Source organism: Ascaphus truei, chromosome 17 (assembly GCF_040206685.1).
Source record: "Ascaphus truei isolate aAscTru1 chromosome 17, aAscTru1.hap1, whole genome shotgun sequence".
Taxonomy (NCBI): domain Eukaryota; kingdom Metazoa; phylum Chordata; class Amphibia; order Anura; family Ascaphidae; genus Ascaphus; species Ascaphus truei.
The window spans coordinates 19,554,986-19,582,904 of NC_134499.1; the positions used below are offsets into that span (position 1 = coordinate 19,554,986).

The following is a 27,919-nucleotide window of genomic DNA, read 5'->3' on the forward strand; positions in this document are numbered from 1 at the left end:
CTGGCATACTGCCCCCTGTGTCACCCCAATAACTGGCATACTGCCCCCTGTGTCACCCCAATAACTGACATACTGCCCCCTGTGTCACCCCAATAATGGGCATACTGCCCCCTGTGTCACCCCAATAACTGGCATACTGCCCCCTGTGTTACCCCAATAACTGGCATACTGCCCTGGTGTTACCCCAATAATTGAAACACTGTGTCCACTATTAGAGGACTCCCTGCTGTCCTGCCACCAGTATTACAATAGTCCCTGCTATCCTGCCCCTCACCTGAAGTTGTGCCCACCATATTACCTCTCACCCCCACAATTGTCCCCCTCCCCAGCTCCCCAGCATAACCCCCCTGCAGTCTTGCCCTCCTGCCCCCCTCCACGGTCCTGCCTCTCCCCCACAGCCCTACTCCTGCCTCAGCTGTCCTGCCCCTTCCCTGCTGTCCTGCCCCTCCCACACATTCCTGCCCCTCTCCCCAATGCTGTCCTACCCCCCTTCCCACGCCGAATGCGATCGTGCCCGAGTTACCTTGAGCTCGTCCTTGCTCTGGAAGTTGTGTAGTAGATGCTGGTAGTGAGTATCTGACATCAGGCGCAGCAGGGACAGGAGGCAGGAAACATACTCCCCCTGCCAGGGGAGCAGAGTCAGAGCACTCAAAGGGCACAGGTGGTGTTTATAGGATGAGAGGGGGCACAGGGGGTGTTTATAGGGTGAGAGGGGGCACAGGGGGTATTTATAGGGTGAGAGGGGGCACAGGGGGTATTTATAGGATGAGAGGGGGCACAGGGGGTATTTATAGGGTGAGAGGGGGCACAGGGGGTATTTATAGGATGAGGGGGCACAGGGGGTATTTATAGGATGAGAGGGGGTACAGGGGGTATTTATAGGATGAGAGGGGGCACAGGGGGTATTTATAGGATGAGAGGGGGCACAGGGGGTATTTATAGGATGAGAGGGGGCACAGGGGGTATTTATAGGATGAGAGGGGGCACAGGGGGTATTTATAGGGTGAGAGGGGGCACAGGGGGTATTTATAGGATGAGAGGGGGCACAGGGGGTATTTATAGGGTGAGAGGGGGCACAGGGGGTATTTATAGGATGAGAGGGGCACAGGGGGTATTTATAGGATGAGAGGGGCACAGGGGGTATTTATAGGATGAGAGGGGGCACAGGGGGTATTTATAGGATGAGAGGGGCACAGGGGGATTGTAAGATGGTGAGTGATACAGTTTTAGTCAGAACAACATTGGGGGAACCACACACCCCCCCCCCACCCCCGGGTAACCCGCCCGCCCCTGACTAAACCCCCCCGCCCAGCACTCTGTCCTGTAGTGTACGGTTTCATAATACTGCTCTGTACAGTGTAATATATAAATACTCATACACACACATGTATACATACTCATACACACATATATATATTCATACACACACATGTATACATACTCATACACACACATGTATATTCATACACACACATATACTTATGCATACACACACAAACATATACACACACACACACATATACTCACGCACACACTCATATATACTCATACATACATACACACACACACACAAATATATACTCATACAAACATACGCATATATATATATATATTCATTCATACACACACATATACTTATGCATACACACGTATATATACACACACACACACATATACTCATACACACACACACACACACACACACACACACACACACACACACACACACACACACATACACACACACATACTCATACATACACACACACACACACACACACATACTCATACATACACACACACACACATATATATATATATATATATATATATATATATATATATATATATATATATATATTTACACACATACACTCATACATCTATATATCTATACTCATATAGTACATACACACAATTACACATATATGCATACAAACACTTGCAATCACATTAACTTGTTATATGCACATGCACACATACACACGCACACACATACACATGCACACGCACACACATACACAAGCACACATACACACGCACACACATACTGTACACACACACACATACACACGCACACACATACACACATGCACACGCACACACATACACAAGCACGCAAATCCCCCTTGGTAATCCTGCGGTCGCCATGCAGACAGAGAAGGGAGCTGGGTGTCTGCGGGCACAGAGCTACGTGCGGTGCAGTGCGTGCGCTCTGCCAGCGGTGTGTCTGCGGTGCCAGGAGGCTGCCAAAGAATCCGCTGTGCGGGGGGTGATGTACAGAATGGTGACGGGGGTTAGAGAGAAGAAAGAAGAAGAAGAAGTGATTGTTAGTTACTAACGGTGATCTCTGCCGTACACTGCGGGCACCGCTGGCCTCTTACCGCCTCCGGGGCCTGAGATTTGCTCATGATGGCGAGCAGCGTCTGGAGCAGCACGTCAAGCAAACTCTCCTGTAACATCTGGACCTCCTCTTCTACATCCACCTCCTGCCAGAGAGACAGTCACAGGGGGAAGCGGGCAATGCTGGGCATGGCCTGGACACATTGCTTGGGCATTGTCACTGTTAGGTGCAAGCTGGCACTAGGAATGGGGTGCATGTTTTTCTAGATAGGTGCGGACATAAGTTGGGTGCCTTGTCAGGTGCAGGCTGGCACTAGGCATTAGCTGGGAACTTTTTTGGGTGCAGGTTGGCACTAGGCATGGTGTAGGTTATAGCTGGCTGCTGTCTGGCATCTAGTATGGGCCGGGAGTGTTCCTAGGTGGCCATGAACTGGGTACAATTCTGTGTGGGGCTGACACTGGGTGTAGTCTGGGTATATTCTGGGTGCAGGCTGGCAATGGGTATATTCTGGGTGCAGGCTGGCAATGGGTATATTCTGGGTGCAGGCTGGCACTGGCCACAGTCTGTGTATGATGTTGGGTGCAAGCTGGCACTGGGTATGATGTTGGGTGCAGGCTGGCACTGGGTATGATGTTGGGTGCAGGCTGGCACTGGGTATGATGTTGGGTGCAGGCTGGCACTGGGTATGATGTTGGGTGCAGGCTGGCACTGGGTATAGTTTTGGTATGATGTTGGGTGCAGGCTGGCACTGGGTATGATGTTGGGTGCAGGCTGGCACTGGGTATGATGTTGGGTGCAGGCTGGCACTGGGTATGATGTTGGGTGCAGGCTGGCACTGGGTATGATGTTGGGTGCAAGCTGGCACTGGGTATGATGTTGGGTGCAGGCTGGCATTGGGTATAGTTTTGGTATGATGTTGGGTGCAGGCTGGCACTGGGTATGATGTTGGGTGCAGGCTGGCACTGGGTATGATGTTGGGTGCAGGCTGGCACTGGGTATAGTTTTGGTATGATGTTGGGTGCAGGCTGGCACTGGGTATGATGTTGGGTGCAGGCTGGCACTGGGTATGATGTTGGGTGCAGGCTGGCACTGGGTATGATGTTGGGTGCAGGCTGGCACTGGGTATGATGTTGGGTGCAGGCTGGCACTGGGTATGATGTTGGGTGCAGGCTGGCACTGGGTATGATGTTGGGTGCAGGCTGGCACTGGGTATAGTTTTGGTATGATGTTGGGTGCAGGCTGGCACTGGGTATAGTTTTGGTATGATGTTGGGTGCAGGTTGGCACTGGGTATAGTTTTGGTATGATGTTGGGTGCAGGCTGGCATTGGGTATGATGTTGGGTGCAGGCTGGCATTGGGTATAGTTTTGGTATGATGTTGGGTGCAGGCTGGCACTGGGTATGATGTTGAGTGCAGGCTGGCACTGGGTATAGTTTTGGTATGATGTTGGGTGCAGGCTGGCACTGGGTAAAGCTCGGGCGCATTGCTAGGTTGGCACTCAGCAGACGCTCCCTCACCGCAGAGCTGCTCTTGATGATGGAGAAGATGCTGCTGAGGATCCCAGAGCAGACGAGAAGCTCCTTCTGCTGCCGCAAGTGCAGGTGGATGTGATGGAGAACCACGGGCAGCAGGATCTGGCGGGCATCTGTGGGCGAGGGGCACTCGCTGACACACAGTGCCTCCCACAGCCACCCTGTGCAGTCTGACACTGCACAGCCTGGTACACACTGACACCCCCTGCACACACTGGCACACATTGCCTGGCACACACTGGCACTCACTGCCTGGCACACATTGGCTTTCACTGATTGGCATACATTGCCTGGCACACACTGGCACTCACTGCCTGGCACACACTGGCACTCACTGATTGGCACACATTGTCTGGCACTCACTTATTGGCACACATTGCCTGGCACACACTGGCACTCACTGATTGGCACACATTGCCTGGCACACACTGGCACTCACTGCCTGGCACTCACTTATTGGCACACATTGCCTGGCACACACTGGCACTAACTGCCTGGCACACATTGGCACTCACTGATTGGCACACATTGCCTGGCACACACTGGCACTCACTGCCTGGCACACACTGGCACTCACTGATTGGCACACATACCCAGGCACACACTGGCATTCACTGCCTGGTACACATTCCCTTGCATCCACACCCTTTGCCCCCTGCAGGTGCCCTACCTGGGTAGGAGAAGAGCCGGCTGTCCACAGTGCGGGCGAGAGACTGCAGCTTGACCACGTCCATGGACTGTCCCAGGTGCAGGGTGCTGGGGAGACTGCTTAATGTGCCACGGGCAAACTCTGCCACCTCCGGCACGGCAAACATGTGCAACAACTCCTCGAAGATAGCGGGGAAAGAGCTGAGCAGGGCGGCCTGCGGGGGTCACACAACAACACAATATCACTACACAACACTACACAGCATCACTGCACCACCACACAGAGACATCCAATGTGACGGCAGGTAAGAAGCATGCGAAGCCCGAACTCTGCCCCTACTCCCGCCCGCTGTAAAACCTCACACCCGAGCAGATCTTTGTTTATTGTTTCTTATTTAGGATCTGGCCTTATGTCTAGGTGTGAATTCCCTTACTGTATTAGCCCTACCACCTCTGCTGGGAGGCTGTTCCATGAATCCACCACCCTTTCATTAAAGTTTCTCTCATATCTCTCTCTCCTCAAAGCTGTATATATTAACCCTTTATATATACTATAGACCTCTAAGATGTACATATTAAGATGCTAATACCTCTCCCTATACACCCACATACCACTGCTAATACCTCTCCCTACACACCCCACATCCCGCTGCTAATATCTCTCCTTATACACCCACATCCCGCTGCTAATACCTCTCCCTAGACACCCTAACACCCTGCTAATACCTCTCCCTATACACCCCACATCCCGCTGCTAATATCTCTCCCTATACTCCCCACATCCTGCTGCTAATACCTCTCCCTATACACCCCACATCCTGCTGCTAATACCTCTCCCTATACACCCCACATCCTGCTGCTAATACCTCTCCTTATACTCCCCACATCCTGCTACTAATACCTCTCCCTATACACCCTAACATCCTGCTGCTAATACCTCTCCCTATACACCCCACATCCTGCTGCTAATACCTCTCCCTATACTCCCCACATCCTGCTGCTAATACCTCTCCCTATACACCCCACATCCTGCTGCTAATACCTCTCCCTATACACCCTAACATCAAGCTGCTAATACCTCTCCCTATACACCCCACATCCTGCTGCTAATACCTCTCCCTATACACCCCACATCCTGCTGCTAATACCTCTCCCTATACACCCTAACATCAAGCTGCTAATACCTCTCCCTATACACCCCACATCCTGCTGCTTATACCTCTCCCTATACACCCCACATCCTGCTGCTAATACCTCTCCCTATACACCCTAACACCCCGCTGCTAATACCTCTCCCTATACACCCTAACACCCGCTGCTAAAACCTCTCCCTATACACCCCACATCCTGCTGCTAATACCTCTCCCTATACACCCTAACATCCTGCTGCTAATACCTCTCCCTATACACCCCACATCCTGCTGCTAATACCTCTCCCTATACACCCTAACATCCCGCTGCTAATACCTCTCCCTATACACCCTAACACCCCGCTACTAATACCTCTCCCTATACACCCCACATCCCGCTGCTGATACCTCTCCCTATACACCCCACATCCTGCTGCTAATACCTCTCCCTATACACCCTAACATCCCGCTGCTAATACCTCTCCCTATACACCCTAACATCCCGCTGCTAATACCTCTCCCTATACACCCTAACACCCGCTGCTAATACATCTCCCTATACACCCTAACATCCCACTGCTAATACCTCTCCCTATACACCCTAACATCCCGCTGCTAATACCTCTCCCTATACACCCTAACACCCCACTGCTAATATCTCTCTCTATACCTCCTGCTGCTAATACCTCTCCCTATACACCCCACATCCTGCTGCTAATACCTCTCCCTATACACCCTAACATCCCGCTGCTAATACCTCTCTCTATACACCCCACATCCTGCTGCTAATACCTCTCCCTACACACCCCACATCCTGCTGCTAATACCTCTCCCTATACACCCTAACATCCCGCTGCTAATACCTCTCCCTATACATCCCACATCCTGCTGCTAATACCTCTCCCTATACACCCTAACATCCTGCTGCTAATACCTATCCCTATACACCCCACATCCCGATGCTAATACCTCTCCTTATACATCCTAACATACTACTACTAATACCTCTCCCTATACACCCTAACATCCTGCTGCTAATACCTCTCCCTATACACCCTAACACCCCGCTGCTAATACCTCTCCCTATACACCCCACATCCTGCTGCTAATACCTCTCCTTATACATCCTAACATACTACTACTAATACCTCTCCCTATACACCCCACATCCTGCTGCTAATACCTCTCCCTATACACCCCACATCCTGCTGCTAATACCTCTCCCTATACACCCACATACCACTGCTAATACCTCTCCCTATACTCCCCACATCCTGCTGCTAATACCTCTCCCTATACTCCCCACATCCTGCTGCTAATATCTCTCCCTATACACCCTAACACCCTGCTGCTAATACCTCTCCCTATACACCCTAACACCCTGCTGCTAATACCTCTCCCTATACACCCTAACATCCTGCTGCTAATACCTCTCCCTATACACCCCATATCCTGCTGCTAATACCTCTCCGTATACACCCCACATCCTGCTGCTAATACCTCTCCCTATACAACCCACATCCCGCTGCTAATATCTCTCCCTGCACACCCCACATCCCGGTGCTAATACCTCTCCCTATACACCCCACATCCTGCTGCTAATACCTCTCCCTATACTCCCCACATCCTGCTGCTAATACCTCTCCCTACACACCCTAACACCCTGCTGCTAATACCTCTCCCTATACACCCTAACATCCTGCTGCTAATACCTGTCCCTATACACCCTAACATCCTGCTGCTAATACCTCTCCCTATACACCCCACATCCTGCTGCTAATACCTCTCCCTATACACCCTAACACCTTGTTGCTAATACCTCTCCCTACACACCCCACATCCCGCTGCTAATACCTCTCCCTATAAACCCTAACATCCTGCTGCTAATACCTCTCTCTATACATCCCACATCCTGCTGCTAATACCTCTCCCTACACACCCCACATCCTGCTGCTAATACCTATTCCTATACACCCCACATCCCGATGCTAATACCTCTCCTTATACATCCTAACATACTACTACTAATACCTCTCCCTATTCACCCTAACATCCCGCTGCTAATACCTCTCCCTATACACCCCACATCCTGCTGCTAATACCTCTCCCTATACACCCTAACATCCCGCTGCTAATACCTCTCCCTATACACCCTAACACCCTGCTGCTAATACCTCTCCCTATACACCCTAACATCCCGCTGCAAATGCCTCTCCCTATACACCCTAACATACTACTACTAATACCTCTCCCTATACACCCTAACATCCCGCTGCTAATACCTCTCCCTATACACCCTAACACCCTGCTGCTAATACCTCTCCCTATACACCCTAACATCCTGCTGCTAATACCTCTCCCTATACACCCTAACACCCTGCTGCTAATACCTCTCCCTATACACCCTAACATCCCGCTGCAAATACCTCTCCCTATACACCCTAACATCCTGCTGCTAATACCTCTCCCTATACACCCTAACATCCTGCTGCCATCATCCAATGTCTCATCCATTGCACCAACTCTCTGCCGCCGATCCCTCATCCAATGTCTCATCCATTTACCACAACTCTCTGCCGCCGATCCCTCATCCAATACCCCAACTCTCTGCCGCCGATCCTTCATCCAATGTCTTATCCATTTACCCCAACTCTCTGCCACTGATCCCTCAACCAATGTCTTACCCATTCTTCCACCTTAGACTTCAATCCCAAACATTGCACCTTGTTTATCTGTGGGACAGTGTGGAAGACCTCACTAAAATCTAGGTAACTGCATCTACTGCGTCCCCCTGATCTGTTACCTTAATGACCCAGTCCACAAAATCAATCACGCTTGTATGACATTCCTCTTCCCTACTTCCACTTTTGTGAAGTGGCTTCCACCACCACACAACTACATAACACCACCACACAACTACATATCACCACCACACAACTACATAACACCTCCACACAACTACATAACACCACCACACAACTATATAACACCACCACACAACTACATGTCACCACACAACTATATAACACCACCACACAACTACATATCACCACACAACTACATATCACCACACACTACATAACACCACCACACAACTATATAACACCACCACACAACTACATATCCCCACACAACTACATAACACCACCACACAACTACATATCACCACACAACTACATAACAATACCACACAACTACATAACACCACCACACAACTATATAACACCACCACACAACTACATAACACCACCACACAACTACATATCACCACACAACTATAACACCACCACACAACTATATAACACCATCATAACTACATAACACCACCACACAACTACATAACATCATCACACAACTTCAAAACAATACACGACATCCCTACACACAACTATACATACCGACAAACAACTACACACAACATTGGCAGCAGCTCATGAAAAAACATATAATACAGGAGAGACATGGCCACCCATACAGACATGCCTCTGACACACTCCTGCAGTAACACACACACACACACACACACACACACACACACACACACACACACACACACACACAACCTCACACCCATACAGGCATGCCTCTGACACACTCCTGCAGTAACACACACACACACACACACACACACACACACACACACACACACACACACACACACACACACACACACACACATAACCTCACACCCATACAGGCATGCCTCTGACAAACTCCTGCAGTAACACACACACACACACACACACACACACACATAACCTCACACCTATACAGGCATGCCTCTGACACACTCCTGCAGTAACACACACACACACACACACAACCTCACACCCATACAGGCATGCCTCTGACACACTCCTGCAGTAACACACACACACACACACACACACACACACACACAAATAACCTCACAACCATACAGGCATGCCTCTGACACACTCCTGCAGTAACACACACACACACACACACACACACACACACACACACACACACACACACACACACACACACACACACACACACACACACACACACACACACACACAGAGCCTCACACCCATACAGGCATGCCTCTGACACACTCCTGCAGTAACACACACACACACACACACACACACACACACACACATAACCTCACACCCATACAGGCATGCCCCTGACACACTCCTGCAGGTAACCACACACACATAACCTCACACCCATACAGGCATGCCTCTGACACACTCCTGCAGGTAACCACACACACACACACACACACAGAACAACACACCGATAAAGGCATGCCTCTGACACACTCCTTCAGTAACACACACAGACACACACAGATACAGGCATGCCTCTGACACACTGATTCAGTAACACACACAGACACACACAGATACAGGCATGCCTCTGACACACTCCTTTATTAACACAAACACACACACACACACAGAGATATAGGCATGCCTCTGGCACACACCTTCAGTAACACACACACACACAGGCATGCCTCTGACACACTCCTTCAATAACACACACACACACACACACACACAGATACAGGAATGCCTCTGGCACACACCTTCAATAACACACACACACACACAGATACAGGCATGCCTCTGGCACACACCTTCAATAACACACACACATACACACACACACAAATACAGGGATGCCTCTGACACACACCTTCAGTAACACACACACATACAGATACAGGCATGCCTCTGACACACTCCTTCAGTAACACACACACACACACATACAGGCATGCCTCTGACAAACTCCTTCAGTAACACACACACACACACACACACACACACACACACACACACACACACACACACAGATACAGGCATGCCTCTGACACACTCCTTCAGTAACACACACACATACAGATACAGGCATGCCTCTGACACACTCCTTCAGTAACACACACACACACACATACAGGCATGCCTCTGACAAACTCCTTCAGTAACACACACACACACACACACACACACACACACACACACACACACACACACACACACACACACACACACACACACACACACACACACACACACACAGATACAGGCATGCCTCTGACACACTCCTTCAGTAACACACACACACACACACAGATACAGGCATGCCTCTGACACACTCCTTCAGTAACACACACACACACACACAGATACAGGCATGCCTCTGACACACTCCTTCAGTAACACACATACACACACACACACAGATTTATCAGGTGCCCCAGACTGAGATGTTAATTTCTCCTCTGATAAATCTGCCCGAATTCATGCAAAACTGTGTGAACAGGAGTGAGAGGAGGGGAGAGGGGAGTGAGGGGGCACTGTAAGTGCAGGGGGTGTCACCTCTGCCCCTAGAGAGGGGGGACCCGCTGACCAAGCCCACAGACCATGTGATGGAGGTGGGAGAGCAGTAAGGTTTCGGGGAGTGGGGGGTTCTACTTACACAGCAGAATGTGGGGGCATTTTGAGAGCCCCCAAACTTTTGGGGGGCGGGTTTCTCCCGTCCCGCTCACCTGTCCTCCGGCCGCAGGGGGCTTCAAATTATGGAAGAGAGGGAGGGAGAGGAAGGAGGAGAAGCAGAGGGGAGGAGAGGTGGAGAAAAAGCCAAGGTGAAAGAGAGAAATAGAGAGGCGCAGGCAAGGAAAAAAAGAGAAGATGTAAGGAGACAGGAGAGAAGCAGAGAGAGGGGCGAGAATAGCGTGGGGAGGGGAGAGAAGCAGAGAGAGGGGCAAGAGGAATGCAGGGAGAGGAGAGAAGCAGAGAGAGGGGCGAGAGGAGTGCAGGGAGAGGAGAGAAGCAGAGAGGGGCGAGAGGAGTGCAGGGAGAGGAAAGAAGCAGAGAGAGGGGCGAGAGGAGTGCAGGGAGAGGAGAGAAGCAGAGAGGGGTGAGAAGAGTGCAGGGAGAGGAGAGAAGCAGAGACAGGGGCGAGAGGAGTGCAGGGAAAGAAGAGAAGCAGAGAGAGGGGCGAGAGGAGTGCAGGGAGAGGAGGGAAGCAGAGAGAGGAGAGGAGTGCGGGGAGAAAAAAGAAGAGAAGAGAGGGGAGAGGAGCGTGGGGACAGGAGAAGCAGAGAGAGAGGAGCGAAGAGAAGCAGAGAGGAACGCGGGGAGAGGAGTGCGGGGAGGGAAGAGAAGCAGAGAGTGGGGAGAGGAGCGCGGGGAGAGAAGAGAAGCAGAGAGAGGGGAGAGGGGCGCGGGGAGAGAAGAGAAGCAGAGAGTGGGTAGAGGAGCGCGGGGAGAGAAGAGAGAGGAGGGGAGAGGGGCGTGGGAAGCGAAGAGAGAGGGGAGAGGGGCGCGGGAAGCGAAGAGAGAGGGGAGAGGGGCGCGTGGAGAGAAGAGAAGCATAGAGTGGGGAGAGAAGCGCGGGAAGCGAAGAGAGAGAGGAGAGAGGGGAGACAACAGAAGCAGAGAGAGCAGCGATCCTGGGACTTTTAACACCACAGGGGTCAGAGACCTTATTGAAAGCAATGCATGTCTTTCCCCTCTGGCAGTGAAGGGGTTAAGAGGACAGAGGTCAGCTCCCTGCATCCTATCCCGGGTCAGTCTGTGTCTTCTTCCCCGTGTTAGCGTGGTGCCCCAACTGCCCCACAGCTGTACCCCCCTGTGCCCCTCACCTGTGTGCCCAGCATGGTGTCCGAGCTGCGTGTGCCCAGGCTCAGCACGAAGCGGACGGACTGGAACAGCTCTCGGATGCTGCAGCGGAACTGCTCATCCTCCAAGCTGCCCGCGGAGCGAGCGAAGAGCAGGCGGGACTGCACGATGAACTTAAAGAGGTACTCCAGCGCCTGGGGGGAGAGAGGGGGCACGCTGACTGCGGGCAGGGGGGGGAGAGAGGGGGCACGCTGACTGCGGGCAGGGGGGAGAGAGGGGGCACGCTGACTGTGGGCAGGGGGGAGAGAGGGAGAACGCTGCCTGGGCAGGGGGGAGAGAGGGGGCACGCTGACTGTGGGGGTGGGAGAGGGGGCATGCTGACTGTGGGCAGGGGGAGAGAGGGGGCACGCTGACTGTGGGCAGGGGGGGGAGAGAGGGGGCACGCTGAATGCAGGCAGGGGGGGAGAGAGGGGGTATGCTGACTGTGGGGGGGGGGGGGGAGAGGCTGCACGCTCACTATGGATGGGGTGGCAGGATGCTGACTGTGGGCGGGGGTGAGGGGGCAGAATACTGACTGCGGGTGGGGTGAGGGGGCAGGAGGCGGGGTGAGGGGGCAGGAGGCTAACTGCGGGCAGGGTGAGCAGCATTTGCAATTACGCCCAAACTCCCCCCACTATAACCCATCATCTGACTCCCTATATCCCCCCCTTTATTATCCCCATATCTCCTGTCCTGTATAGCACCTCCCCCTCTGTGCCCCTCCCACCCCCCATGCTCGCACCTTCATTGCTTCCTGGATGTGGTCCTGCCTCACAAGTTCAGCTGAGCGCTCCATGTACCATTTTAAACATCGGATTAGCTCCCTGCAGCAGAGAGAGATATTAGGGGAACCATCAGAATCAGCCTGGCACTGTCCCCCCCTCTTCCCGACACTCACATGGAAGAGCCCCCTCTGTTGGCTGTGCCTCCACCCATTGAGCCCTCCCTTGGCAGTGCCTCAACCAATTGCCCCTTCCCTTGGCACTGCCTCTACCCATTGCCCCTCCTTTGGCACTGCCTCCACCCATTGCTCCCTCCCTTGGCACTACCTCCACCCATTGCTCCCTCCCTTGGCACTGCCTCCACCCATTGCCCCCTCCCTTGGCACTGCCTCCACCCATTGCTCCCTCCCTTGGCACTGCCTCCACCCATTGCCCCCTCCCTTGGCAGTGCCCTCTCGCACTCACTTGTATGCCAGGGCTCCAGCGAAGTGCTTCTGGATGTACGTATCCATCACAGGTCGGAAGTGATAGAATTTACTGTCCCGCAGGAGGTTGATGATGAAAACCTGTGTGTGCAGGAGGGGTGAGATCTACACGTGTGTGTGCAGGAGGGGTGAGATCTACACGTGTGTGTGCAGGAGAGGTGAGATCTACACGTGTGTGTGCAGGAGGGGTGAGATCTACACGTGTGTGTGCAGGAGGGGTGAGATCTACACGTGTGTGTGCAGGAGGGGTGAGATCTACAGGTGTGTGTGCAGGAGGGGTGAGATCTACACGTGTGTGTGCAGGAGGGGTGAGATCTACATGTGTGTGTGCAGGAGGGGTGAGATCTACACGTGTGTGTGTGCAGGAGGGGTGAGATCTACAGGTTTGTGTGCAGGAGGGGTGAGATCTACACGTGTGTGTGCAGGAGGGGTGAGATCTACACGTGTGTGTGCAGGAGGGGTGAGATCTACATGTGTGTGTGCAGGAGGGGTGAGATCTACACGTGTGTGTGCAGGAGGGGTGAGATCTACAGGTGTGTGTGCAGGAGGGGTGAGATCTACACGTGTGTGTGCAGGAGGGGTGAGATCTACACGTGTGTGTGCAGGAGGGGTGAGATCTACACGTGAGTGTGTGGGGACGGTCAGACACAGCGATAACGTGATCTACACATGTGTGTGGGGATGGTCAGACACAGTGATAACGTGATCTATACGTGTGTGTGTGTGTGTGTGTGTGTGTAGAGGGGCGGGGGGGAGGGCAGACACAGTGTGTAGAGGGGCAGGGTGGGGGGGGGGGGGGTCAGACACAGTGATGTGTAATCCTGACGAGGGTGTAATTACACACAGAAACGGTGACATGTTCAGATGCAGAGTGGGTGCTGGAGCAGGGTGGCTAGTTAGTGGGAGGGTGGGGGTAGGGTGGGTGGGTGCAGGATGTGTAAGGGCAAGATGAGTGCTGCGGCAGAGTTGGTAGGTGGGGGCAGTGTGGGTGAGGCAGGGTGGATGCAGAGTGGGAGGGTAGGGGCCGGGTAGGATTGCGAGGGGGGGCAGGGTGGGTGGTGCTGGCACAGGGTGGGTATGTGGGTGTAGGGTGAGTATATGGGTGCAAGGTGGGACGGTGAGGGAACGGTTGGTGAGCGCTGGGGCAGAGTGGGTGGGAGCTGGGGTAGGGTAGATGCTGGGGCAGGGTGGGTGGGTGTTGGGGCAGGGTAGGTGCTGGGGCAGGGTGGGTGGGTGCTGGGGCAGGGTGGGTGGGTGCTGGGGCAGGGTAGGTGCTGGGGCAGGGTAGGTGGGTGCTGGGGCAGGGTGGGTGGGTGCTGGGGCTGGCTGGGTGCTGGGGCAGGGTATGTGCTGGGGCAGGGTAGGTGCTGGGGCAGGGTGGGTGGGTGCTGGGGCAGGGTGGGTGGGTGGGTGCTGGGGCAGGGTGGGTGGGTGCTGGGTGGACGGGTGCTGGGGCAGGGTGGGTGGGTGCTGGGGCAGGGTGGGTGGGTGGGTGCTGGGGCAGGGTGGGTGGGTGCTGGGTGGACGGGTGCTGGGGCAGGGTGGGTGCTGGGGCAGGGTGGACGGGTCTCTCACCAGGGACTGGAAGACGAGCAGTCCATACTTCTCAGTATTCTCGTCCAGAATCACAAACAACGCGTCCAGAATGTCCTGCAGGAACTGAGGGGGACGTAGAGTGAGGGGGAGCACTTACCTTACTGACCTCCCCACCTCCCCCAGTGTGAGGACACTATGACCTCCCCCACCGAGGGGACACTCACCTCCCCCACTTCCCCCAGCGTGGGGACACTCACCTCCCTCACCGAGGGGACACTCACCTCCCCCACTTCCCCCAGCGTGGGGACACTCACCTCCCCCACTTCCCCCAGCGTGGGGACACACACCTCCCCCACTTCCCCCAGCGAGGGGACACTCTGACCTCCCCCACCTCCCCCAGTGTTGGGACACTCTGACCTCCCCCACCGAGGGGACACTCACCTCCTCCACCTCCCCCACCGAGGGGACACTCACCTCCCCCACTTCCCCCAGCGAGGGGACACTCACCTCCCCCACTTCTCACCTCCCTCACCTCCCCCCGCGTGGGGACACTATGACCTCCCCCACACTGGGGGGGCTTTATACCTTTACAATCTCCTCTCCGTTCACATGTCGCAGGCGGCCAAGAATATCCAGGATTCGATCCGGGGAAACCTTCCACTTCAGGAGCGCCAGGAGATCAACTGGAGAGAGAGAGGAGGGGGGATATAGGCGGGGGGGGGGGGTGGAGGGGGGTTTGAGGAGTAGGAAGAGAAAGAGGGAGGGAGAGAGAGGGAGAAAGAGAGAGAGAGTGATAGGGAGGGGGGGTGGGGAGAGAGGGGAGAGAGGAGAGAGAGAGGGGTGGGGGTGAGAGAGAGAGGGGGGGTGGATAGAGGTATAGGGTGAGAGAGGGAGGGGGTGAGAGAGAGAGGGGGGGTGAATAGAGGTATAGGGTGAGAGAGGGAGGGGGTGAGAGAGAGAGGTATGGGGGAGAGGGGAATTGGGGGAGAGAGGGAGTGATTGAGAGGAAGAGGAGAGAGGGTGAGAGAGAATAAGTGAGAATGACAGGAAGAGTGAGAGAAGTAAAGTAAGAGAAAGAAAGAGGGAAGGAGCTGTGTGTGAGGTATGGTTCTGCGTGCGCGGTGCTGTGTGTGCGCGCAGTGCTGTACCATTCTGCGTGAGCTTGGTGGAGCAGAGCTGTGTGTGTGTGCGGTGCTGTGTGTGTTCGGTGCTGTGTGTGTGCGGTGCTGTGTGTGTGCGGTGCTATACCATTCTGCGTGAGCTTGGTGGAACAGAGCTGTGTGAGCGTGCGTTGCTGTGTGTGTTCGGTGCTGTGTGTGTTCGGTGCTGTGTGTGTGCGGTGCTGTGTGTGTTCGGTGCTGTGTGTGTGCGGTGCTATACCATTCTGCGTGAGCTTGGTGGAACAGAGCTGTGTGAGCGTGCGGTGCTGTGTGTGTTCGGCGCTATACCATTCTGCGTGAGCTTGGTGGAACAGAGCTGTGTATGTGCGGTGCTGTGTGTGTGCGGTGCTGTGTGAGCGTGCGGTGCTGTACCATTCTGTCTGAGCTTGGTGGAGCAGAGCTGTGTATGCGCGCGGTGCTGTGTGTGTCCGCGGTGCTGTACCATTCTGCGTGAGCTTGATGGAGCAGAGCTGTGTGAGCGTGCGGTGCTGTGTGTGTTCGGCGCTATACCATTCTGCGTGAGCTTGGTGGAACAGAGCTGTGTATGTGCGGTGCTGTGTGTGTGCGGTGCTGTGTGAGCGTGCGGTGCTGTACCATTCTGTCTGAGCTTGGTGGAGCAGAGCTGTGTATGCGCGCGGTGCTGTGTGTGTCCGCGGTGCTGTACCATTCTGCGTGAGCTTGGTGGAGCAGAGCTGTGTGCATGCGGTGCTGTGTGTGTGTGTGCGCGGTGCTATACCATTCTGTGTGAGCTTGGTGGAACAGAGCTGTACATGCGCGCGGTGGTGTGTATGCGCGCGGTGCTGTACCATTCTGCGTGAGCTTGGTGGAGCAGAGCTGTGTGACTGCGCGGTACGCTGTGACTGCGCGGTACGCTGTGTGTGTGCGGTGCTGTGTGTGTGCGCGGTGCTGTGTGTGCGCGCAGTGCTGTACCATTCTGCGTAACCTTGGTGGAGCAGAGCTGTGTGACTGCGCGGTGCGCTGTGTGTGTGCGGTGCGCTGTGTGTGTGCAGTGCTGTGTGTGTGCGGTGCTGTGTGTGTGCGCGGTGCTGTGTGTGCGCGCAGTGCTATACCATTCTGCGTGAGCTTGGTGGAGCAGAGCTGTGTGACTGCGCTGTGCGCTGTGTGTGTGCGGTGCGCTGTGTGTGTGCGGTGCTGTGTGTGTGCGCGGTGCTGTGTGTGCGCGCAGTGCTGTACCATTCTGCGTGAGCTTGGTGGAGCAGAGCTGTGTGACTGCGCGGTGCGCTGTGTGTGTGCGGTGCGCTGTGTGTGTGCGGTGCTGTGTGTGTGCGGTGCGCTGTGTATGCGGTGCTGTGTGTGTGCGGTGCTGTGTGTGTGCGCGGTGCTGTGTGTGTGCGCGGTGCTGTGTGTGTGCGGTGCTGTGTGTGTGCGCTGCGCTGTGTGTGCGGTGCGCTGTGTGTGCGGTGCTGTGTGTATGCGGTGCTGTGTGTGTGCGCGGTGCTGTGTGTGCGCGCAGTGCTGTACCATTCTGCGTGAGCTTGGTGGAACAGAGCTGTGTGAGCGTGCGGTGCTGTGTGTGTTCGGTGCTGTGTGTGTTCGGTGCTGTGTGTGTGCGGTGCTGTGTGTGTGCGGTGCTGTGTGTGTTCGGTGCTGTGTGTGTGCGGTGCTATACCATTCTGCGTGAGCTTGGTGGAACAGAGCTGTGTGAGCGTGCGGTGCTGTTGTGTGTTCGGTGCTGTGTGTGTTCGGTGCTGTGTGTGTTCGGTGCTGTGTGTGTTCGGTGCTGTGTGTGTGCGGTGCTATACCATTCTGCGTGAGCTTGGTGGAACAGAGCTGTGTGAGCGTGCGGTGCTGTGTGTGTTCGGCGCTATACCATTCTGCGTGAGCTTGGTGGAACAGAGCTGTGTATGTGCGGTGCTGTGTGTGTGCGGTGCTGTGTGAGCGTGCGGTGCTGTACCATTCTGTCTGAGCTTGGTGGAGCAGAGCTGTGTATGCGCGCGGTGCTGTGTGTGTCCGCGGTGCTGTACCATTCTGCGTGAGCTTGATGGAGCAGAGCTGTGTGAGCGTGCGGTGCTGTGTGTGTTCGGCGCTATACCATTTTGCGTGAGCTTGGTGGAACAGAGCTGTGTATGTGCGGTGCTGTGTGTGTGCGGTGCTGTGTGAGCGTGCGGTGCTGTACCATTCTGTCTGAGCTTGGTGGAGCAGAGCTGTGTATGCGCGCGGTGCTGTGTGTGTCCGCGGTGCTGTACCATTCTGCGTGAGCTTGGTGGAGCAGAGCTGTGTGCATGCGGTGCTGTGTGTGTGTGCGCGGTGCTATACCATTCTGTGTGAGCTTGGTGGAACAGAGCTGTACATGCGCGCGGTGGTGTGTATGCGCGCGGTGCTGTACCATTCTGCGTGAGCTTGGTGGAGCAGAGCTGTGTGACTGCGCGGTACGCTGTGACTGCGCGGTACGCTGTGTGTGTGCGGTGCTGTGTGTGTGCGCGGTGCTGTGTGTGCGCGCAGTGCTGTACCATTCTGCGTAACCTTGGTGGAGCAGAGCTGTGTGACTGCGCGGTGCGCTGTGTGTGTGCGGTGCGCTGTGTGTGTGCAGTGCTGTGTGTGTGCGGTGCGCTGTGTGTGTGCGGTGCTGTGTGTGTGCGCGGTGCTGTGTGTGCGCGCAGTGCTATACCATTCTGCGTGAGCTTGGTGGAGCAGAGCTGTGTGACTGCGCTGTGCGCTGTGTGTGTGCGGTGCGCTGTGTGTGTGCGGTGCTGTGTGTGTGCGCGGTGCTGTGTGTGCGCGCAGTGCTGTACCATTCTGCGTGAGCTTGGTGGAGCAGAGCTGTGTGACTGCGCGGTGCGCTGTGTGTGTGCGGTGCGCTGTGTGTGTGCGGTGCGCTGTGTGTGTGCGGTGCTGTGTGTGTGCGGTGCGCTGTGTATGCGGTGCTGTGTGTGCGGTGCTGTGTGTGTGCGCGGTGCTGTGTGTGTGCGCGGTGCTGTGTGTGTGCGCGGTGCTGTGTGTGTGCGGTGCTGTGTGTGTGCGCTGCGCTGTGTGTGCGGTGCGCTGTGTGTGCGGTGCTGTGTGTGTGCGGTGCTGTGTGTGTGCGCGGTGCTGTGTGCGCGCGCAGTGCTGTACCATTCTGCGTGAGCTTGGTGGAGCAGAGCTGTGTGACTGACGGTGCGCTGTGTGTGTGCGGTGCGCTGTGTGTGCGGTACGCTGTGTGTGCGGTGCTGTGTGTGTGCGGTGCGGTGCTGTGTGTGTGCGGTGCTGTGTGTGTGCGCGGTGCTGTGTGTGCGCGCAGTGCTGTACCATTCTGCGTGAGCTTGGTGGAGTAGAGCTGTGTGACTGCGCGGTGCGCTGTGTATGTGCGGTGCGCTGTGTGTGCGGTACGCTGTGTGTGCGGTACGCTGTGTGTGTGCGGTGCTGTGTGTGTGCGCGGTGCTGTGTGAGCATGGTGGAGCAGAGCTGTGTGACTGCGCGGTGCTGTGTGTGAGCGGTGCTGTGTGTGTGCGGTGCTGTGTGTGCGCGCTGTGCTGTACCATTCTGTGTGAGCTTGGTGGAGCAGAGCTGTGTGACTGCGCGGTGCACTGTGTGTGTGCGGTGCGCTGTGTGTGTGCGGTGCTGTGTGTGTGCGCGGTGCTGTGTGCGCGCGCAGTGCTGTACCATTCTGCGTGAGCTTGGTGGAGCAGAGCTGTGTGACTGACGGTGCGCTGTGTGTGTGCGGTGTGCTGTGTGTGCGGTACGCTGTGTGTGCGGTGCTGTGTGTGTGCGGTGCTGTGTGTGTGCGGTGCTGTGTGTGTGCGCGGTGGCTGTGTGTGCGCGCGGTGCTGTACCATTCTGCGTGAGCTTGGTGGAGTAGAGCTGTGTGACTGCGCGGTGCGCTGTGTATGTGCGGTGCGCTGTGTGTGCGGTACGCTGTGTGTGCGGTGCTGTGTGTGTGCGGTGCTGTGTGTGTGCGCGGTGCTGTGTGTGCGCGCAGTGCTGTACCATTCTGCGTGAGCTTGGTGGAGCAGAGCTGTGTGACTGCGCGGTGCTGTGTGTGTGTGGTGCTGTGTGTGTGCGCGGTGCTGTGTGTGCGCGCAGTGCTGTACCATTCTGCGTGAGCTTGGTGGAGCAGAGCTGTGTGACTGCGCGGTGCTGTGTGTGAGCGGTGCTGTGTGTGTGCGGTGCTGTGTGTGCGCGCTGTGCTGTACCATTCTGTGTGAGCTTGGTGGAGCAGAGCTGTGTGACTGCGCGGTGCACTGTGTGTGTGCGGTGCGCTGTGTGTGTGCGCGGTGCTGTGTGTGAGCGGTGCTGTGTGTGCGCGCTGTGCTGTACCATTCTGCGTGAGCTTGGTGGAGCAGAGCTGTGTGACTGCGCGGTGCACTGTGTGTGTGCGGTGCTGTGTGTGTGCGCGGTGCTGTGTGTGCGTGCAGTGCTGTACCATTCTGCGTGAGCTTGGTGGAGCAGAGCTGTGTGACTGCGCGGTGCGCTGTGTGTGTGCGGTGCTGTGTGTGTGTGCGGTGCTGTGTGTGTGCGGTGCGCTGTGTGTGCGGTGCTGTGTGTGTGCGGTGCTGTGTGTGTGCGCGGTGCTGTGTGCGCGCGCAGTGCTGTACCATTCTGCGTGAGCTTGGTGGAGCAGAGCTGTGTGACTGACGGTGCGCTGTGTGTGTGCGGTGCGCTGTGTGTGCGGTACGCTGTGTGTGCGGTGCTGTGTGTGTGCGGTGCTGTGTGTGTGCGGTGCTGTGTGTGTGCGCGGTGCTGTGTGTGCGCGCAGTGCTGTACCATTCTGCGTGAGCTTGGTGGAGTAGAGCTGTGTGACTGCGCGGTGCGCTGTGTATGTGCGGTGCGCTGTGTGTGCGGTACGCTGTGTGTGCGGTGCTGTGTGTATGCGGTGCTGTGTGTGTGCGCGGTGCTGTGTGTGCGCGCAGTGCTGTACCATTCTGCGTGAGCTTGGTGGAGCAGAGCTGTGTGGAGATGCAGAAGGTCTCCTTGGTGCTGCGCTGGAAGACGAGGCTGGAGGGGAGGTTGGAACAGCCGCTGGCATCGTCCTTACAGCACGGGAGGCCCAGGTACAGAGCGTGGTTATTAAAGGTGCTGTTCTCGTCGCACTGCAGAGACGCGGGGGGAGGGCAGAAAGGTGTCAGAGTGTCAGGGAGGGGACACATGGGGCGAGGGGTGAGAGACTGCAGGGAGGGGACACATGGGGGGAGGGGTGAGAGACTGCAGGGAGGGGACACATGGGGCGAGGGGTGAGAGACTGCAGGGAGGGGACACATGGGGAGAGAGGTGTCAGAGCCTGCAGGGAGGGGACACATGGGGGGAGGGGTGAGAGACTGCAGGGAGGGGACACATGGGGAGAGGGGTGAGAGACTGCAGGGAGGGGACACATGGGGCGAGGGGTGAGAGACTGCAGGGAGGGGACACATGGGGCGAGGGGTGAGAGACTGCAGGGAGGGGACACATGGGGCGAGGGGTGAGAGACTGCAGGGAGGGGACACATGGGTGGAGGGGTGAGAGACTGCAGGGAGGGGACACATGGGTAGAGGGGTGAGAGACTGCAGGGAGGGGACACATGGGGAGAGGGGTGAGAGACTGCAGGGAGGGGGCACATGGGGAGGGGGGTGAGAGACTGCAGGGAGGGGACACATGGGGCGAGGGGTGAGAGACTGCAGGGAGGGGGCACATGGGGAGAGGTGTCAGAGCCTGCAGGGAGGGGACACATGGGGCGAGGGGTGAGAGACTGCAGGGAGGGGGCACATGGGGAGGGGGGTGAGAGACTGCAGGGAGGGGACACATGGGGAGAGGGGTGAGAGACTGCAGGGAGGGGACACATGGGGAGAGGTGTCAGAGCCTGCAGGGAGGGGACACATGGGGGGAGGGGTGAGAGACTGCAGGGAGGGGACACATGGTGAGAGGGGTGAGAGACTGCAGGGAGGGGACACATGGGGAGGAGGGTGAGAGACTGCAGGGAGGGGACACATGGGGAGAGGGGTGAGAGACTACAGGGAGGGGACACATGGGGCGAGGGGTGAGAGACTGCAGGGAGGGGACACATGGGGGGAGGGGTGAGAGATTGCAGGGAGGGGACACATGGGGGGAGGGGTGAAAGACTGCAGGGAGGGGACACATGGGGCGAGGGGTGAGAGACTGCAGGGAGGGGACACATGGGGAGAGGGCTGAGAGACTGCAGGGAGGGGACACATGGGGGGAGGGGTGAGAGACTGCAGGGAGGGGACACATGGGGCGAGGGGTGAGAGACTGCAGGGAGGGGACACATGGGGGGAGGGGTCAGAGACTGCAGGGAGGGGACACATGGGGGGAGGGGACACATGGGGGGAGGGGTGAGAGACTGCAGGGAGGGGACACATGGGTAGAGGGGTGAGAGACTGCAGGGAGGGGGCACATGGGGAGAGGGGTGAGAGACTGCAGGGAGGGGACACATGGGGAGAGGGGTGAGAGACTGCAGGGAGGGGACACATGGGGAGAGGGGTGAGAGACTGCAGGGAGGGGACACATGGTGAGAGGGGTGAGAGACTGCAGGGAGGGGACACATGGGGGGAGGGGTGAGAGACTGCAGGGAGGGGACACATGGTGAGAGGGGTGAGAGACTGCAGGGAGGGGACACATGGGGGGGAGGGGTGAGAGACTGCAGGGAGGGGACACATGGGGAGAGGGGTGAGAGACTGCAGGGAGGGGACACATGGGGAGAGGAGTGAGAGACTGCAGGGAGGGGACACATGGGGAGAGGGGTGAGAGACTGCAGGGAGGGGACAAATGGGGCGAGGGGTGAGAGACTGCAGGGAGGGGACACATGGGGAGAGGGGTGAGAGACTGCAGGGAGGGGACACATGGGGCGAGGGGTGAGAGACTGCAGGGAGGGGAAACGGGGAGATAGGGGTCAGAGACTGCAGGGAGGTGACAGGGGGAGAGGGGTAAGAGATTGCAGGAAGGTGACAGAGGGGGAGTGGGGTAAGAGACTGCAGGGAGGTGACAGGGGGAGAGGGGTAAGAGTGCAGGAAGGTGACAGGGGGAGAGGGGTGAGAAGGCAGGAAGGTGACAGGGGGAGAGGGGTAAGAGTGCAGGAAAGTGACAGGGGGTGAGGGGTTAGAAGGCAGGAAGGTGACAGGGGGAGAGGGGTAAGAAGGCAGGAAGGTGACAGGGGGAGAGGGGTAAGAAGGCAGGAAGGTGACAGGGGGAGAGGGGTAAGAGTGCAGGAAGGTGAGAGGGGTAAGAGACTGCAGGGAGGAGAGGGGAGTTAAAGGACAGTGAATAGTACGTTGAGTGCCATGAAAGGGGGACACGGAAAGGGGCCGTACCTTATAGACATAGAGCTCGTGGATGTCATCGGACAGGGTGGTCCCATCATCCCTCATCAGGGGGGTGAAGGAGAAACCAAAAAGCTTCTTCTCACCTTTATCCTTCGCTGCAGCAGCGTCACAGAGGTGAGAAGTGTTAAGGCACAGAGTGACAGTGACATTGTGCAGTGCAAGTTTACAGTGAGCAGTGACAGTGAGCGTGCAGTGACAGTGAGCGTGCAGTGACAGTGAGCGTGCAGTGACAGTGTAGAGTAACAGTGTGCGTGCAGTGACAGTGTGCATGATGCAGTGACAGTGTGCGTGCAGTGACAGTGTGCATGATGCAGTGACAGTGCGCATGCAGTAACAATGCAGTGACAGTGTAGAGTGACAGTGTGCGTGCAGTGACAGTGTGCATGATGCAGTGACAGTGTGCGTGCAGTGACAGTGTGCATGCAGTAACAATGCAGTGACAGTGTAGAGTGACAGTGTGCGTGCAGTGACAGTGTAGAGTAACAGTGTGCGTGCAGTGACAGTGTGCATGATGCAGTGACAGTGTGCGTGCAGTGACAGTGCGCATGCAGTAACAATGCAGTGACAGTGTAGAGTGACAGTGTGCGTGCAGTGACAGTGTGCATGATGCAGTGACAGTGTGCATGATGCAGTGACAGTGTGCGTGCAGTGACAGTGCGCATGCAGTAACAATGCAGTGACAGTGTAGAGTGACAGTGTGCGTGCAGTGACAGTGTGCATGATGCAGTGACAGTGTGCGTGCAGTGACAGTGTGCATGCAGTAACAATGCAGTGACAGTGTAGAGTGACAGTGTGCGTGCAGTGACAGTGTAGAGTAACAGTGTGCGTGCAGTGACAGTGTGCATGATGCAGTGACAGTGTGCGTGCAGTGACAGTGTGCATGCAGTAACAATGCAGTGACAGTGTAGAGTGACAGTGTGCGTGCAGTGACAGTGTGCATGATGCAGTGACAGTGTGCATGATGCAGTGACAGTGTGCGTGCAGTGACAGTGCGCATGCAGTAACAATGCAGTGACAGTGTAGAGTGACAGTGTGCGTGCAGTGACAGTGTGCATGATGCAGTGACAGTGTGCGTGCAGTGACAGTGCGCATGCAGTAACAATGCAGTGACAGTGTAGAGTGACAGTGTGCGTGCAGTGACAGTGTGCATGATGCAGTGACAGTGTGCGTGCAGTGACAGTGCGCATGCAGTAACAATGCAGTGACAGTGTAGCGTGACAGTGTGCGTGCAGTGACAGTGTGCATGATGCAGTGACAGTGTGCGTGCAGTGACAGTGTGCATGCAGTAACAATGCAGTGACAGTGTAGTGACAGTGTGCGTGCAGTGACAGTGTAGAGTAACAGTGTGCGTGCAGTGACAGTGTGCATGATGCAGTGACAGTGTGCGTGCAGTGACAGTGCGCATGCAGTAACAATGCAGTGACAGTGTAGCGTGACAGTGTGCGTGCAGTGACAGTGTAGAGTAACAGTGTGCGTGCAGTGACAGTGTGCATGATGCAGTGACAGTGTGCGTGCAGTGACAGTGTGCATGCAGTAACAATGCAGTGACAGTGTAGAGTGACAGTGTGCGTGCAGTGACAGTGTGCATGATGCAGTGACAGTGTGCGTGCAGTGACAGTGTGCATGCAGTAACAATGCAGTGACAGTGTAGAGTGACAGTGTGCGTGCAGTGACAGTGTAGAGTAACAGTGTGCGTGCAGTGACAGTGTGCATGATGCAGTGACAGTGTGCGTGCAGTGACAGTGCGCATGCAGTAACAATGCAGTGACAGTGTAGAGTGACAGTGTGCGTGCAGTGACAGTGTGCGTGCAGTGACAGTGTGCATGATGCAGTGACAGTGTGCGTGCAGTGACAGTGCGCATGCAGTAACAATGCAGTGACAGTGTAGCGTGACAGTGTGCGTGCAGTGACAGTGTGCATGATGCAGTGACAGTGTGCGTGCAGTGACAGTGTGCATGTAGTAACAATGCAGTGACAGTGTAGAGTGACAGTGTGCGTGCAGTGACAGTGTAGAGTAACAGTGTGCGTGCAGTGACAGTGTGCATGATGCAGTGACAGTGTGCGTGCAGTGACAGTGCGCATGCAGTAACAATGCAGTGACAGTGTAGCGTGACAGTGTGCGTGCAGTGACAGTGTGCATGCAGTAACAATGCAGTGACAGTGTGCGTGCAGTGACAGTGTGCATGATGCAGTGACAGTGTGCGTGCAGTAACAATGCAGTGACAGTGTAGCGTGACAGTGTGCGTGCAGTGACAGTGTGCATGATGCAGTGACAGTGTGCGTGCAGTAACAATGCAGTGACAGTGTAGAGTGACAGTGTGCGTGCAGTGACAGTGTAGAGTAACAGTGTGCGTGCAGTGACAGTGTGCATGATGCAGTGACAGTGTGCGTGCAGTGACAGTGTGCATGCAGTAACAATGCAGTGACAGTGTAGCGTGACAGTGTGCGTGCAGTGACAGTGTGCATGATGCAGTGACAGTGTGCGTGCAGTGACAGTGTGCATGCAGTAACAATGCAGTGACAGTGTAGAGTGACAGTGTGCGTGCAGTGACAGTGTGCATGATGCAGTGACAGTGTGCGTGCAGTGACAGTGTGCATGCAGTAACAATGCAGTGACAGTGTAGAGTGACAGTGTGCGTGCAGTGACAGTGTAGAGTAACAGTGTGCGTGCAGTGACAGTGTGCATGATGCAGTGACAGTGTGCGTACAGTGACAGTGCGCATGCAGTAACAATGCAGTGACAGTGTAGAGTGACAGTGTGCGTGCAGTGACAGTGTAGAGTAACAGTGTGCGTGCAGTGACAGTGTGCATGATGCAGTGACAGTGTGCGTGCAGTGACAGTGTGCATGCAGTAACAATGCAGTGACAGTGTAGAGTGACAGTGTGCGTGCAGTGACAGTGTGCATGATGCAGTGACAGTGTGCGTGCAGTGACAGTGTGCATGTAGTAACAATGCAGTGACAGTGTAGAGTGACAGTGTGCGTGCAGTGACAGTGTAGAGTAACAGTGTGCGTGCAGTGACAGTGTGCATGATGCAGTGACAGTGTGCGTGCAGTGACAGTGCGCATGCAGTAACAATGCAGTGACAGTGTAGAGTGACAGTGTGCGTGCAGTGACAGTGTGCATGATGCAGTGACAGTGTGCGTGCAGTGACAGTGCGCATGCAGTAACAATGCAGTGACAGTGTAGCGTGACAGTGTGCGTGCAGTGACAGTGTGCATGATGCAGTGACAGTGTGCGTGCAGTGACAGTGTGCATGCAGTAACAATGCAGTGACAGTGTAGAGTGACAGTGTGCGTGCAGTGACAGTGTAGAGTAACAGTGTGCGTGCAGTGACAGTGTGCATGATGCAGTGACAGTGTGCGTGCAGTGACAGTGTGCGTGCAGTGACAGTGCGCATGCAGTAACAATGCAGTGACAGTGTAGCGTGACAGTGTGCGTGCAGTGACAGTGTGCATGCAGTAACAATGCAGTGACAGTGTAGCGTGACAGTGTGCGTGCAGTGACAGTGTGCATGATGCAGTGACAGTGTGCGTGCAGTAACAATGCAGTGACAGTGTAGCGTGACAGTGTGCGTGCAGTGACAGTGTGCATGATGCAGTGACAGTGTGCGTGCAGTGACAGTGTGCATGCAGTAACAATGCAGTGACAGTGTGCGTGCAGTGACAGTGTGCATGATGCAGTGACAGTGTGCGTGCAGTAACAATGCAGTGACAGTGTAGAGTGACAGTGTGAAAAAGAAAACAGTAAAAGCGCAAACCAAGCAACACAATATTAGCTAAAATAGGTCTACCAATAATTCTATTAATCCCAAATAGGGAAAAGTGATGGCAAGTGAGAATCACTGCCACAGGTAACAAGCAGGTGCTGCCAATACTCACGGTCGTCAAACCGTTAATAGAATAGAGGCAAACAAAAAGAGTATTAATTAAACGCCAACTGAATGGAGAAAAGGGGAGTGATAATTAAGTTATAATCCCTGAAGAACAGGGCATTATTGGCCAGTAATGCCCTCTTCTGAGGAGAATATTACTGTTACAGGCTAAATGCAGGCTTCTTTTTATTTATTTTATCAAAATGTACATATTGATTTTTATCAGCGTGATCGTCTACATTCTTTTGCTTTTAGTGCACGTGTTTATTAAAAGGAAATTGTACATACACACTACCTCCCTATACAGTATATACACACACTGAAGCCCCCCCCCCCTCTATACACACAAACACAGAGTGCCAAAACTTCCGGGCCATTACTGGATGGATAATGCTTGGAATTTTAACCAATCAGAGAGCAGGGATTTCAGTGAGCCCGGCATGTAACAGCTGTAGCCACTATTGTGATTTAACCCCTGATTGAGGTCAAAATACAAGATGAAAATACTCTCACAATGCAATTTCCTCCGTAGAGGATCACACTAGGGGTGTAAATGTCCTGGGATAGGAGTCCTGGGATAGCTGCTGGGTTGAC

General features: G+C 55.3%; 1 protein-coding gene across 2 annotated transcripts in view; it reads right to left on the minus strand.

Annotated features, from left to right (window-relative positions):
- Window positions 1-27,919, minus strand: part of DOCK3 (dedicator of cytokinesis 3) — a 167,715-nt gene that overhangs the window by 38,559 nt on the left and 101,237 nt on the right. For both annotated transcript variants that reach the window (XM_075574192.1, XM_075574193.1), the window contains exons 17-27: window positions 23,440-23,546; window positions 21,060-21,231; window positions 15,627-15,724; window positions 15,081-15,164; window positions 13,486-13,586; window positions 13,041-13,122; window positions 12,283-12,453; window positions 4,547-4,739; window positions 3,862-3,989; window positions 2,343-2,489; window positions 524-622 (exon numbers count right to left, since the gene is read on the minus strand). In XM_075574192.1, the coding sequence (XP_075430307.1) occupies window positions 524-622; window positions 2,343-2,489; window positions 3,862-3,989; window positions 4,547-4,739; window positions 12,283-12,453; window positions 13,041-13,122; window positions 13,486-13,586; window positions 15,081-15,164; window positions 15,627-15,724; window positions 21,060-21,231; window positions 23,440-23,546 (1,382 nt within the window). The remainder of the gene's footprint in view (window positions 1-523; window positions 623-2,342; window positions 2,490-3,861; window positions 3,990-4,546; window positions 4,740-12,282; window positions 12,454-13,040; window positions 13,123-13,485; window positions 13,587-15,080; window positions 15,165-15,626; window positions 15,725-21,059; window positions 21,232-23,439; window positions 23,547-27,919) is intronic.